This window comes from Palaemon carinicauda, chromosome 28, assembly GCF_036898095.1.
Source record: "Palaemon carinicauda isolate YSFRI2023 chromosome 28, ASM3689809v2, whole genome shotgun sequence".
In the NCBI taxonomy this organism is placed as follows: domain Eukaryota; kingdom Metazoa; phylum Arthropoda; class Malacostraca; order Decapoda; family Palaemonidae; genus Palaemon; species Palaemon carinicauda.
This window is the reverse complement of record NC_090752.1, coordinates 69,123,626-69,138,625: the sequence shown is the minus strand read 5'-3', so window position 1 is coordinate 69,138,625 and position 15,000 is coordinate 69,123,626. Positions and strand designations below refer to the sequence as shown.

General features: G+C 36.1%; 2 protein-coding genes across 6 annotated transcripts in view; both read left to right on the top strand.

The window, feature by feature from the left end:
- Positions 1 to 8,295, top strand: part of LOC137621359 (uncharacterized) — a 65,537-nt gene extending 57,242 nt beyond the window's left edge. The window contains exon 5 of the mRNA XM_068351658.1: positions 8,125 to 8,295. Within this exon, the coding sequence (XP_068207759.1) occupies positions 8,125 to 8,295 (171 nt within the window). The remainder of the gene's footprint in view (positions 1 to 8,124) is intronic.
- The window catches only part of LOC137621652 (ankyrin repeat and BTB/POZ domain-containing protein 2), a 622,846-nt gene that overhangs the window by 526,453 nt on the left and 81,393 nt on the right, over positions 1 to 15,000 (top strand). For 3 of the 5 annotated variants that reach the window (XM_068352125.1, XM_068352126.1, XM_068352124.1), the window contains exon 2: positions 14,291 to 15,000. This exon is cut by the window's right edge and continues 655 nt beyond it. The exons of 1 other annotated variant lie outside the window; for it this stretch is intronic. In XM_068352125.1, the coding sequence (XP_068208226.1) occupies positions 14,880 to 15,000 (121 nt within the window). In that variant the 5' untranslated portion in view covers positions 14,291 to 14,879. The remainder of the gene's footprint in view (positions 1 to 14,290) is intronic. One more of the 5 variants, XM_068352127.1, reaches the window with a different exon arrangement.

Below are 15,000 nucleotides of genomic sequence, written 5' to 3'. Positions count from 1 at the left end.
GTCAGGGCCTATACCAGTTCTTAGTTTGAAGTATTCTTACAGACATTCCAGTCTTTTGCGTTCATCTCCAAACGTGGTGTTGTTATTATTTTATTATCATCATCATTTAAGCTACAACCCTAGTTGTACGAGCAGGATGCTATAAGCCCAAGGGCTCCAATAGGAAAAATAACCCAATGAGGAAAGGAAATAAACTAAAAGAAAAGTAATGAACAATCAAAATAACATATTCTAAGAACATTAACTACATTTAAATAGATCTTTCATAAATAAACTATGAAAATAGACCTGTCAGCCTGTTCAACGTAAAAACATTCGCTACAAGTTTGAACTTTTGATTCAACTACACGATTAGAAAGATCATTCCACAATTTGTTCACAGCAGGAATAAAACTTCTAGAATCCTGTGCAGTATTGAGCCTTTTCCCGTGGCTCTTTAAATAGTCACTAAACGACATAGTCTTACTGTCGTTTAGTATTTGATCCTTGGAATGGCTCTTATACTTCAGTGATCCTTGAGGGTCGAGTTTGCGTGTACAGATATTGGAATAGCCTCGTTTTTGTGGACCTTCGGATGAAGCAAAATACTTTTCTTCATATTTAGGTGTTTATATCACTTATCTGGTTGACAAGTCAGATGATTATTTAAAGATATTTCATTTGGTACCGTCTGCATAATATTTAGTTAAAAAAGAATTGTTTACCTGTGTTTTTTAAATGAATGCTAAGGAATGAAAAGAATAGTTGCGGTTGTCCCTGAATTATAAAAATGAAAAAAGGATATTTTGATTAAGGTATTACTAACTCAAAATATTAAAAAGTGATTTGACAGTAAAATGCCAGTATACTTAAAAGGAATAGAAATGTGCAAGTGTCTTGTACTTAGCAGAAATGCTCGATATCCAATTAAGAAACAGGATGTATAGAACAACAAAATTTGTGCATTATGGAGCAATAAATGTTCGTTGGAAATCAATGTTACATTTATCATAATCAGAGAAACGTGTAAATTTATGGAAAGGTGTCATGTAAAAAAGTGTAGTAGTAGTAGTTGTAGCGGTAGTAGTAGAAGAGAGTGGTACAGGGTAGTGGAGGAAGGTTGATGGGCCGTTACCCCGGTAAAAGGGGTTCCCCCCTTGACGTAACCACCCTCTCTCTCTCTCTCTCTCTCTCTCTCTCTCTCTCTCTCTCTCTCTCTCTCTCTCTCTCTCTCTCTCTCGTACCACCCATAGTGATGATAATGGGTGAGCCAATCTACGCATTCTAATGTTATCTAAATGTACAATTTCCATCTCATTTAATGCTACAGAAGACATAGAGGCGAATTCTCTCCCCGAATTCCCCCATATATTCTCTCACTCTCGGAATCCCTTGGTACCCCCCTTCCATCCCTTGCGTCGATGGTCTTGGATAATCAAGTAAAGAGGGTCGTAACCCCCTCGGTCATTTTCCCTGCGACCTCCCATAGGTGTCGAAATGACCCACGAGTGTTGAAATCCACTCGGGGTCACGTTTGGTGGGAATGGAATCCGTGCAAAGAATGGCCTCTATCTCTCATCTGTTTCTCAGTTTTGCCAAGGTGCGTGTCATCAGATGGCTTCGCTTGCATTGAAAGGCTGGATATTGTTTCACAGCCATCTTTCCTCGGCTTTTACGCGAGATAACATGTCAAAAGTACATATTTAATTGTATTACCATTAGCTTGTCGTTTATTAATGTAACTTTACATAGCGGCTCTTTTGTTCATGTGGGACTTATTTTCGACTTTTTTTTTTTTTTTTTTTACATTATTTGCCATCAAAGAAATATTTGGCAATTCTTGATTTTAGTTTGTTTTTTGGCGTTCAATCCTCTATCGTCAACTACTCCCATGTTGTGGAACCCATTAGAGAGCATGCCTTCGCCACACCAAGCAGTCTTATTTTGCTATATCTCCATTGCGTACTTGTACTTCGGTGTGTTTTCTTTAAAATCTAATGAATTGTACTTGGGTCATACCCAACACGTCCACTAATTTTCTGTGATTGGTTCTGTAGTTTTTGCATAATGTCGTTCACAAACAAAAATTGTCCATTTACTTAACATTGAGATTGCGTTCAAGATACTGCTGCATACTTGTACTTTGTTGGACTTCATCCTAAATATTAAATTCATCATTGGGTCATACCCAACATGACTACTAAGTTTGATCAAAATCGGTACGGTAGTTTTTGTGTAAAGTTGCTCACAAACAAACTACGACTGGGGTGAATAAATACCCTTCGCAGAAGATTTTGGCGAAGGCAACAATAGTGGCCTCAGAAAACCAACTCTTCGGTCACTGCCTCTTTGATTAAATTACCCGGTGAATCGTAGATTAACCTGAAAACTTCCTCGACTTCAGCTACTTCACAAACATATTTAGAAGACCCATCAGCAACGCATCGTTTCCCCTCGTAAACAGTGCGCGATTTATCTCTTTTTATCTTGCACGCACCCTTCTACTTTGGAGATATTGAGGTCCTTCCTTTTAAATGTCTCTTGTATCCAGTTTCTGATTGGGGTTATCTTAACGTGGTGGAAGGGTTTGTGTAAAGCCGTAATCAGCAAAGCTGTACTAGTCATGGCCACGCATACTAGGTTGGTTTGGTATGAGCGATCAGACGAAAATCCCCAACCATCACCAGTCCGAATTGGGCAGCGTGGTGATAAAAACTAACTAAACCCTAGACATGAATAAGGACGTGAATGAGGCTTTTATCCTGTAGTGGGCTAGAAATGGTTGCATTTGTTGTTGTTATTCAAGTCCTTTCAGCACGGTCAATGCTTTCTTCCATCTCTCTCAACACTTACTATTTATACACACTTCTTACCCTAGTATCTCCTTCCAATGTTTCCACATAGTAAACTCATCTCAAATAACTGATATATCCTTTCCCTTTTTTTCAAGTCACTGGAACTTATCTCCATATTTCTCACATAATTTATTTCTCCTCCCACTACATGTATTAAGTTAATTTATCATTCCAACACCTCTCGCCTTTCTTTAATTAGCTTTTAACATCCATTCTTCACTTCCATAAATTAAAGTAAGCTCGACAAACACCCGGTACATTCCTAACAGTAATGCCTTAGTCTAAATTTCTCCCAATACTTTGCTCACACACAATGCTGCCTCAACATTCTTCTCACGTAACATTAAAAAATTGTCACTTATTTCTAAATTCTCTTCACTATCCTACATCAGTACTGTTCAATCCGTACATATTAATCATTCCACACCATTCTTGACCCATTTGGTTATCAAGCCTCTTATGCCACTACATTGATAAAGATTTTAACCATAAAGATATCAAACATGGCTTTGCTTCCATCATAGAAACTTGCAATTTCTCCAAACTATCTTCTAAACAATACTAGAACATTCGTCACATTTCTACGTTTTTTCAGGTTTATTTGTACCATTCACAGCCTAGCACATACATGTTTCATAACAAACACATGATACATTAACTCTATCTCATCTGTACTCACATGTTTTGCCTAATTCTTACAGTCTCATATGTTACCCTTAGAAATGATAATTTCTTTTAACCAATTCCCTTGGAAGCTATCTCTCATCCAAACACACACACCTCTACTGTATGATAAAGAGCAAGTGTCTGACTGTGTGTGTGTATATATATATATATATATATATATATATATATATATATATATATATGTATATGTATATACATATACATATATATATGTATATAAATATATTTATATATATATGTATATAATATATATATATATATGTATATATATATATATAATATATATATATATATATATATATATATATATATATAATATATGTATTTGTATATATATATATATATATATATATATATATATATATATATATATATATATTTATATATATTTATATTATAATTCCTGACACCCTCAAAGGGAGAGATAGTAGCCTTACCCTGGTGAGAGGGTTTACTCCGAGAGGTACACTCTGAAACAACTCTCCCACAAATTGCCTAACCAGTGGGTTGTAGTTAGGAAAGGGGGAGGGATTGAATCTGTGTACGTGTGCATATCTATCTAAATATTTAGACGTAATTTTTGACGGTTCGGGTACATTATATATATGTGTGTGTGTGTGTGTGTGTATATATATATATATATATATATATATATATATATATATATATATATATATATCAGCAGTAGATATCATGTGGTTATCTGTCTGTATGTATGTCTATGAGGAAGAAGATCTCAGAACAAAACGCAAACCCCAAGAGGTCAAGGTGTCATGCCCTGGTCTTGCAATCTCGAGGAACAGGTAATTAGCAGACCCATGCCCCTGGCAGAACCCCTTCTTCTGTCTACTGTCGTAGCCACCTTTCCGACCGATACGGGATAAGCGATTGGCATGATTTCGTAATTTTCCTTGTGTATGGTGTCATTACGTCGTAGTTGCTATGGTCATTGCCGTCTAATGATGGAATGACTCGTGTTATAAGTGCTAGGTGGTTTAGTTATGGTTGCAAAGGTTAAGGTTTTTTTTTAAAGGAGTGGCGTGTGAAATTTGGAATTGCTGTTTTCGTCAAGATAGTCCTCTTAATGATCGTCAAAAATAAGTAAATGTATTATTTTTCTTACCTTTTATGAAATGAACGCAGAGCCGTTTAGAATGTTTCATTGTAAAAATCGGATGTATTTTTCATTCTGTCCACTATAGTTCAGTAACTTTCAAAAGGAGTTGCTTATGAAATTTTGAATATTTTTTTGTCAAGTTATCTTAATGATGGTCAAAAAATATTTTAATTTATTGTTTTTCCACCACGAACACCATCGGAGAACTGTTTAGAATATTTCATAGAAATCGAAAACAGTTTCCATACTGTCCCTTAAAGTTCATTAAAATGAGCTGTTTATTTCATTGACTAGACATTTCTTTCTCATGGCGTCGTAAACAATATCCTAAATAAATTTCTTGGATCTTTTATGTCTCGGTAATAAAACTCTAAATCCACCCCCCACCCCCCCTAACCAGCCGAGCCCCACCTGGCTGCATTTCTCACATCTCTGGTCATCTACAGATACCAGTACCTGATCCGTATCTTTAACACAAGCCCCCATTCGCCTCCGTCTTTAAAAACTCTCCTGCGTCTCTCATCTTGAAAAAAATAGTTACCTCCCTTACCTCCGACATCGCCTACCCTCCATCTCATTTGGCTCTAAGCATGAGATAGTAGCCCGGGGCTACAAAACCATAAACCGCCCTGGAACATCCAGTGAGGACGCCTTTATTACTCCAAATCATCTCCTCTCCCTAGAACGGACCGGGAGATGTAGCAGGTTGGGAGAGTATGAGGGATAAAAAAAAAAACGAACTTTTGGAGGGGTGTTATCATTTAGGAGAAAGAAAGAAGGAAAAAGGTTCCACGTGTTCCCCAATTATGATTTTTAGAAATGCGATTCTTCGAATTATCAATTGGGTCATGTGGGAGCTCTGGAGAACGTGAGCCCCGGTTGGCCTGTAGCCATTTTAACCTAACGACGACAACTGTGAACTGGTGGAAGGTTGATTTGCTGGTAAACAAGGAAAGGGGTGAGATGAATTGTCTACAATATAATAGGAAATTCATTCAAGGTGATATAATAGGAAATTCATTCAAGGTGATATAATAGGAAATTCATTCAAGGTGATATAATAGGAAATTCATTCAAAGGTGTGTAAAGCATCAATGAATTAGAATAAAACGTCATGTTGGTGTCCAAAAGCCATATAGCCATTGCGAGAGAGAGAGAGAGAGAGAGAGAGAGAGAGAGAGAGAGAGAGAGAGCTATTGAGTTTTTTTTTCTCGAGACCTTGATTTTTTTTTTGGGGGGGGGGAGGAGGGGGCTTAGCGATGTTCCAAAAGAGGTGCCGAAATTACAGCAAACCCTTACCGTATAACCATTTTAGTTGACTAGGACCTTATAATTCTGTACTGTAGAAATTTACTATCGTAGGAATAAGAAAATGTCAAATGTCTTGTAAATGAAAAAAAAAATGAAATTTTGTCATTGTTATAAATAATGATGTGTTGTGTTCATTATTTAGTGAGTGTCTCATAAACTTCATGGACAATCGTCCAGTTTCTACAGAAAGAAAAAAAAATATTTAAGATTCAATTGGCAACACAAACAAATTATGTCTTAAACCTGTTCTTTCGATTTATCCGAAGGCATAAAACTTTATTTATCAAGCAAGAAGTACACAGGGTTTTTTTTAGGATATCCGAAGTACATTAAAGTTTAATGGAAGAGTCACGTAAATGCTTTTGAAAACGCTTGGCATGGCAAATCTCACATCGAGGTATTCACTCTTCGCCTCCGGCATTCGAACATTAAGTTGTGTATTCTGTGGCGAGATTGAATAGGCCTAAGGAGAATCAACCTTTGCCTTTCTAAAAGGGGGAGGAAATGTGTGATCTACCCTTTCCTCTTTTAGCGTCTCTTTATTTTGTTTTTTTACATTTTGTCTTGTTTATTTGTGAGGTTATGACTCCCAAGACAGTTGTCTGCTATATTCCCCTATCATTTCAGATTATTAAGCGTCGAAAAAAAAAAATTATTTTGAGGTAATTTTGCTATTTACATGTTCACAATAGACTGAAAATCAGAGTGAATGCTTTTCACATAGAATTCGTTCAGGTAAGAAGACATAAGGATAGAATTAGTTTTTAACCTGCTTTGCATAAAAAAAAAAAAAAAAAAAAAACATCTAATTAGGTTCTAGAACAACTATCACACAAGGAGACGATGCCAAATTTCTAAGTCACTCAAGTTAGGACTCTTCTTGCTTAACGCCCCACCTCAAAAGATATGGAATATGAAGTAAATGCCCCATTAATGTGTAACGTTATGTTCTTAATACCTACTTGAAGTCTCACTTGAAAATCTAACCCTCTTGAAGTTTGGAGTGAATTATGTAATTTTTTATATACAAAATGTTGTTAATATAACCTGTTATAAAATAGAATATATGATATAAGAGTAATGCGTTGCACGTAATTGTATTATTATTATTGTTGTTGTTGTGAGAATTGATTATGATATTTGATATTTATCAAAGGATGGTTAGCAAACATGTTACAAACATATAACATATTTGATGTTATGGGAATAATGCATTACACATTATTTTTTTTTTTTTTTTTTTTTTTTTTTTTTTTTTTTTTTTTTTTTTTTAAGGGGCACAATTACGAGATGAAAGATATAATTTGATGCGGATGAAATTAAGGTGGGAATAGATTATAAATAGGAAGGTGAATCTGGATAATAAATGCCCACTAGAAAATGCAATGCGTTGTGTGAATGCAAAGGAGTGAGGAAAGTCACATGGCGCGAAAATCAGATATTTTTATCATTATTTAGAGTACCTTATTGCATGATAAATAACAAAGACACTACAGACGTCATTTCACAACTAAAATTAGAAGCATCCCACCCCGATTGTTGCCACGCTATGAGAGAGAGAGAGAGAGAGAGAGAGAGAGAGAGAGAGAGAGAGAGAGAGAGAGAGAGAGAGAGGGGGGATTATTAGGGTTATTACTACTCGATTTTTTCTAATTGCAAATCAAATTCTTGGTATTGCTTCCGAGTCTTTTCTTTTCCAAGTTTCTTCGGTTTTTCGTAGGATTTAATTTTTCTTTTTGTGGCCTTAGAATAGCACTAAATTCTATAATGCTAAGGTTAGTGCTAATTTTGGTGTTTTCAATGACAATTTTAAACTTTGATTATCATCATCTTTTTTTAGGGGTACATATGTTGTTATTATTTTTACAATTATTAAGCTAGCTAGCTAGCTAACTAGACTACAGCCCTATTTGAGAAAGCATGATGCTTTAAGTCCAAGGGCTGCAACAGAGAAAAATTGCCCTTTGAGAAAAGGAAATAATGAAGTAGATCAAATAGTTTACCCTAAAGCAAGAGACCTCTTAACTCAGGATAGTGGTACTCTAGAGCATAAATTCTCCCAGGGAATTTTAAATTAATTTTCATTAGCATTCTATAAGTTGTTAGTCTTTCTTTTGACTCTTTAAACAGTCAATTTTATGTTATATTCCACTTTATTTGTTTATTCTTCAACAGTTTTCAGTATTTCTAGTCGATTTTCCCAGATCCGTAAGATTCAGTTTTGTGGTCTCAAAGCCAGACATTTCTGTAGGTCTTGTCTCAAAGCAAGACCTTTCAGTAGGTCTTGTCTCAGTGCAAGACCCTCCAGTAGGTCTTGTTTCAGAACAAGACCTTCCAGTGGCTTAAAAAAAGACCTTCCAGTAGGTCATGTCTCAGAGCAAGACCTTCCTGCAATTCTTGTCTCAGAGCAAGACCTTCCAGTGGTTTAAAACAAGATCTTCCTGTAGGTCTTGTCTCAAAACAAGACCTTCCTGCAGGCCTTGTCTCAGAGCAAGACCTTCCTGCAGGCTTTGTCTCAGAGCAAGACCTTCCAGTATCTTAAAACAAGACCTTCCAGTAGGTCTTGCCTCAGAACAAGACCTTCCAGTATCTTAAAACAAGACCTTCCAGTAGGTCTTGCCTCAGAACAAGACCTTCCAGTGGCTTAAAAAACTTCCTGCAGGCCTTGTCTTAGAGCAACAATTTCCAGTAGGTCTTGTCTCAAAGCAAGACCTTCCAGTGGCTTAAAACAAGACCTTCCTGCAGGCCTTGTCTCAGAGCAAGACCTTCCAGTGGCTTAAAACAAGAACTTCCAGTAGGTCTTGTTTCAGAGCAAGATCTTCCTGTAGGTTTTGGCTCAGAACAAGACCTTCCAGTAGGTCTTGGCTCAGAGCAAGCCCTTCCAGTAGGTCTTGGCTCAGAGCAAGCCCTTCCAGTAGGTCTTGGCTCAGAGCAAGCCCTTCCAGTAGGTCTTCGCTGAGAATGTGTAGTAACGGATTCCAGACTGGTATGTTCTGTTCCCGTCAGCTGCATTCTTCTTACGGCAGATCTCAGCTCAGACCTATTAAGTTCGTGCAAGAAACTTGTCAGTTTAATGACCTTTGGAAAAAATAACCCTCTCTCTCTCTCTCTCTCTCTCTCTCTCTCTCTCTCTCTGAAGTGTAATTAACCTGCTATAAATTAGTCAGAAGCGTATTTTTTATAATTACAACCAGGCTTATGTAATGGATTATTGGAACTTGTGTGTGAAGCCGTTATTACTCTTAAAATTGTATCTGGGAGTACTCATTAACTGTGATTACTTTTTTCTTCCTTTCGTGTTAGTTATTATTGTTATTCTATTATTAGATAGGTATACCGACGCTACAAACGTGACAACTAATTCTCTCTCTCTCTCTCTCTCTCTCTCTCTCTCGTGTAAAAACGTAAAAGATTTAAACTGTTTTTGTGTTTTCGTGCAGTGATTATGTTTAGGTAACCAGACGTGATCAAGATAGGAGTTCCACTCTTCTATTTGAATACTGTTCATTTCAGTTGTATTAATACATGCTCTTGTTGCTTCCATGGTAAATTTGTGTTATAGCCAAGATATGGAAGGTAAACAGACTTGATTGGAGTTAGTACTTTATTAATAACATCGACGATGTTACTCACAAGACGAAAGTACTAACTCAGTCTTTTCACTTTTCCTTTCGTGGCTATATCACATATATGTAGGCCTATGTATGCAAGTAAACACAAACTTTTCATAATCATAATAATTATGATAGCTTAGATATATTGTTTTTAAAGAAATATTGAACAATATTAATATTTTCGTTATAAAACAAGATATAAACTTTTAGAATCATTGTTTTTATATATCGTTTAAATATAAGATGAATTAGAAATATCAAGCAAGTCACATACGAATGTAATCTAATGTCTAAAACCTATTACAGTATTTTTTAGTATATTATATTGTAGAAGGACACCCCAGAATCAAGTCATTGTTCTCTAGTCTTGGGTAGTGCCATAGCCTCTGTACCATGGTCTTCCACTGTCTTGGGTTAGAGTTCTCTTGCTTGAGGGTACACTCGGGCACACTATTCTATCTTATTCCTCTTCCTCTTGTTTTTATAGTTTATATTTATATTTAAATGTTACTGCTCTTGAAATATTGGATTTTTCCTTATTTCCTTTCCTCACCGGGCTATTTTCTTGTTGGAGCCTCTGGGCTTATAGCATCCTGCTTTTCCGACTAGGGTTGTAGCTTAGCAAGTAATAATAATAATAATAATAATAAAAATAATAGTTGGGCGAATGCGATGCGAGCAAGCATATGTCTAGTTTTTGGTTTATGGTAAAGACAATTTCTTCCCAGGGAGTGACAGAAAGTCAACCGAAAACAAGAATGTGTTAATTTTTACGAAAAAAAAGCATCACCTGTAAAACAAACACACTGCTACGACAGTAGTTGTCAAGTCTGTCGTGGCTGGCTACCCGACCAAGGTTTCTTTTTTATCTTTGCTTTTTTATAGATTTAATTTATTTTTTACCAACTCGGATAACTATGTTCCTAGAGCAGTGCGTTGAGGCATTTCTACTGAGCAACGAAGACTGACATGGGAACCAAGAAAAAAATGACTGAATGAAATTTATGCATATAATAGATCCCAAGAAAAAATTTTTTTTATTGTTCGAGATGGTATGCATTTACGTTATCTGAAGGAAACGAGGATATTTGTACTTGAGTCGTGACTTATTTTTTGAATTTGGACTCTCTCTCTCTCTCTCTCTCTCTCTCTCTCTCTCTCTCTCTCTCTTCATGTGACCATAGAATTCTGAGATAATTGTTATCATTCATATAGATATAAAGGATAAAAGTACAATGTTTTTTGCAATGTGGCATTACCTATATGTACTTATTAGCCAGGGCTATAAAACTTTATATCAATATTTCTGGGCCAAATTTTGATCAGAGCATTATCCGATTATAAAGCAGACCATTGTCCCGACTTGAACAACTCGCCTTGTCAGTTCCTTTCAACCTTCGAAGGTTACCCAGCCAGATCGTGGCCGTGGGCAGGTACGATCTCGAATAGATTTGGGGTTAGCGACATTTTACCTGACTGTTGACATAGGCCTACGGTAGACCATTTTAATCCGGGAAGGCAAACAGACTTTGCTGCTATTAAAAGACCTTTAGCACCTCTTGATATTTCAAATACCCACCCACCTGCCCACAGGTAGGGATTAAAGAGATCGCATACCGATAGAAGAGAGAGAGAGAGAGAGAGAGAGAGAGAGAGAGAGAGAGAGTGAGACATATTCTCGTATACTTTTAAGTAATTATCATTAAGTTCAATGCAGTCATGGACTTGCGTTGTGGTTCTACTCGCTCGCAATTCTTCGTACAGATTTGCGTTGTTTTCATACATTATTTAATTTAAGTTGTTTTTCTCATTTATGGGATTTGTTATCACTCATTATATTATGGTTTTGAATTTTATTTGTCTTTAGTATATTCATGATATTAATCCTTGTAGAAACTTATAAAGACCTTTTAATTGGTTTTCTCTCTCTCTCTCTCTCTCTCTCTCTCTCTCTCTCTCTCTCTCTCTCAGGACATTGGGTCGTGATATATTAGTTTTGGTCTATTGCTCTCTTTAAAAAGAACTACCAAAATTCGTACCCTTAGTGTTCAAGTTGAAACTTCAAAAGAACATAATCCTCCGCTCAGTCATTGTCCTTTGTGTGGTTTCCTTCATATATATATATATATATATATATGTATATATATGTGTATATATATATATATATATATAGTCACATTTAATTGTAATTTATATTTTTTCATATAAGCCACAATTACCTCTTAATATCGAATTCAGTCTGCTTCGGGATCATAGACTCCAAGGAGAATTAATTTTATGATGGCTGCTTCTGATTGTCCAAGGTTTCGAACCCTAACCTAGCCGAAACTGAGGTTACAGTCGACTCATTTTCCTTGTGGTTACTAGGTTTCAAATACTAAGCTACTGTATCTTAGTAATACTTATAACTTAAGATAAGGGGTGGGTTGCATGGTGAGGTTATTTGGGTCCCGTGCTTGACAGCAAGTCGGAGCTTGGAGTTTATTGTCCTAGACTAGGTTAGTTTCATATATAAATATATCGATAATCATTGCGTTTTAATGTGTGTGTGAGAGAGAGAGAGAGAGAGAGAGAGAGTGCTGAAGGTTGTAGGAACTTAATCCTTCAGACACGAAAAGGCAGGTGCATGTTCCCGACCACGTCTCAGAGTACAGATGCATCCAAAGAGGATCTTGTGCACTAACAGGCCTCTGTGGACCTGAACGAATTATTATTATTGTTATTTAAGTAAAGAGGGAAATCTGTCCATTACGGAAAATGAAGAACTATGGATGTATTATAGCCACGAAAGGAAAAGTGAAAAGACATACATATTTTACGCACATCACTTGTCAGCAGGAATGAATTTCCACACACACACATATTTATATTCATTTATATATATATATTAATAGAGAAAGATGAGCATGTGCTTAGTTTTGTCTGTCGTTTTTTTTAAATTATTAATCTTATATTTTTTTCCTGTATTGAAGATCGCTTTCTCATATACAGTAGTTACCCCAATTCAAATTACACCGAAGGAAGAACACTAGTTGGTAATTGCTACTGAATGCAATATTCGGTTTAATTTTGATTCTCTCTCTCTCTCTCTCTCTCTCTCTCTGCGTGCATTACGTTACTCTTGGCTTCGGTAGCTATCGTTTTTAGATTCTTACAATATGAAGATTTGTGTTACAATGTTTGCATGATTTGTTAATTTGCTACAAATTTCCGTTGAAATATACATCATATTTTGTAAGATTTTTCATTTTAACACTGATTATCAGTTGCCATTTTCAATCTGAGCTATAAATGCAACTCATGAGATCTTGAGTCTGTTCCCAGACTGTCAAGAGGTAAGATGCATTGAACTGAAAATTGCCTGGACGACTTTGGTGACAGCACCCAACAAAAAAAAAAAAAAGGTGGGGGAGGGGTTGTGAGGGTCAAAAGGGAGAAAGGGGGAGGGGAGGGAGTAGGAAGGTCAGGTCTGTAAAACTTGTGTAATGTGCTGTCTGGCTTGTGGTGAAATTCCTAGAAAAACAATATTAAAAAACGACACTGCGACAGACTGTTGCTTTGAGCCTCTCTCTCTCTCTCTCTCTCTCTCTCTCTCTCTCTCTCTCATTAGTATTTTGGTATTTATCATTGTTATAGATACAGCAAAAATGGGAAAACTCAAATTTTGTCGCCGACCAGCCGTAGAGCAATTGCGATCGAGACAGGCATATGTTGCAGATGTGCTTGGCAACTGTCTCCTTTTGACTTACCTATTTGCATAATGTCAATCCAGCGCTAATGTTCTTGGAATTTGCTGGTCATATTTTCGTTCTTGTTTGAATATGTTCTCGGATTTTTTTTTTTCTTTTTCAAGTTCGTGGGTATTGGAAACTAAAAACACTGTTGCTGTTATGCTCATGCATTATCATTTTTGTCGTCTTCTAGTGATAATACAGTATACATACATACACACATATATATATATGTATATATATATGTATATATATATATGTATATATATATATATATATATATATATATTCATTAGATTATGATACCTTAGCTTGCCTGGTAAACAACCGGAATTTTAGATTACACGCAAGAAATAAAAGTATATAGTCATAAAAGATCTTGGTGAACCTTGGAACTGGAAAGATCGAAAGTGTTTTCCCTCCCTCGGCTGACCTGGTAAATAGTTTCCCAGAAGAATGCACTGAGATAGGCCATCTCCGAAAAGGAAAGCTGTACTACTTAGTAGAAACGAGTGATCGCAAAAGATAATAGTTCCCTTTTGTCCTTCTGCCCCTTATCAGGTTTTGTCAATCTTGAGAGAGAGAGAGAGAGAGAGAGAGAGAGAGAGAGAGAGAGATGGACTTTAGGAATCAGAGACTTTTTCCAGGGCATTTTCGACCCATAAAGATTTCAGTTTATATTATTTGACTTTATATGGTTTGCGAGGTGAAAATTCATTTACAATTTTTAGTGTTATTTTGTTGATATGTGAATATCCAATTAAGTCAATTGAATCTTAGTCTAATACCGTTTAAAGCAAGCTATACCATATTCACTCTACTATAATTTTCACTATTTGTGTGTGTGGGTGTTTTTTTTTTTTTCTTTTAGAAAGGAACAATTGGTTCTTCTAAGGAATTAACACACACATACTGACATTCCTCTTGGGTCAGTAAAATATATGAAAACGTATTGATTAAATAAATCAATCTCAGTGAGTTTGTCTCTCTTTCCAGTGAACTTGAACACAAAATTTCAATAACTTATCATATTTGATGGATATGGACAAGGAGTAAGTACGAGAGTGTGACCATGAAAAAATAAATGTTTATATATACATATGATATCACTTAGGTTTCAAGACATTACTAATCTGTTCGCGTTAGAGAACAATTAATTTTGTGAAATAGAAATACGACAAAATTTTTAACAACTGAAGGATTAATCGTCAGAGAGATGACTCCCACACATTATTATTATTGTTATTACTAGCTAATCTATAACATTAGTTGGAAAAACAGGATGCCATAAGTCCAAGGGCTCTAACAGGGAAAAATACCCCAGTGAGGAAAAGGAATAAGGAAATAAATAAACTACAAGAGAAGTAATAAACAATTAAAATAAAACCATCCAAGAAAAGTGCCATCAAAATAAATCTTCCATATATAAACTATAAAGAGACATATGTCACCCTGTTCAACATTTAAACATTCGCTGAAAGTTAGAACTTTATTATGGTGAGGACAATCGATTATCACTGTGACAATGTCGATATGTCCTCCAGCAACCTGAGAAGATGATGATGACCGTCCTACAGCCGGCGTAATGTCGTGCAGCATTCGTGTGTACGGCCCCCGGCAGTATGTATCTGTGATCTGTACCTGCCGCGACTGCGGCGAAGGAAGACCCTGCAAGCGTAAGGACACCATCTCCAGCGCCCCCCACT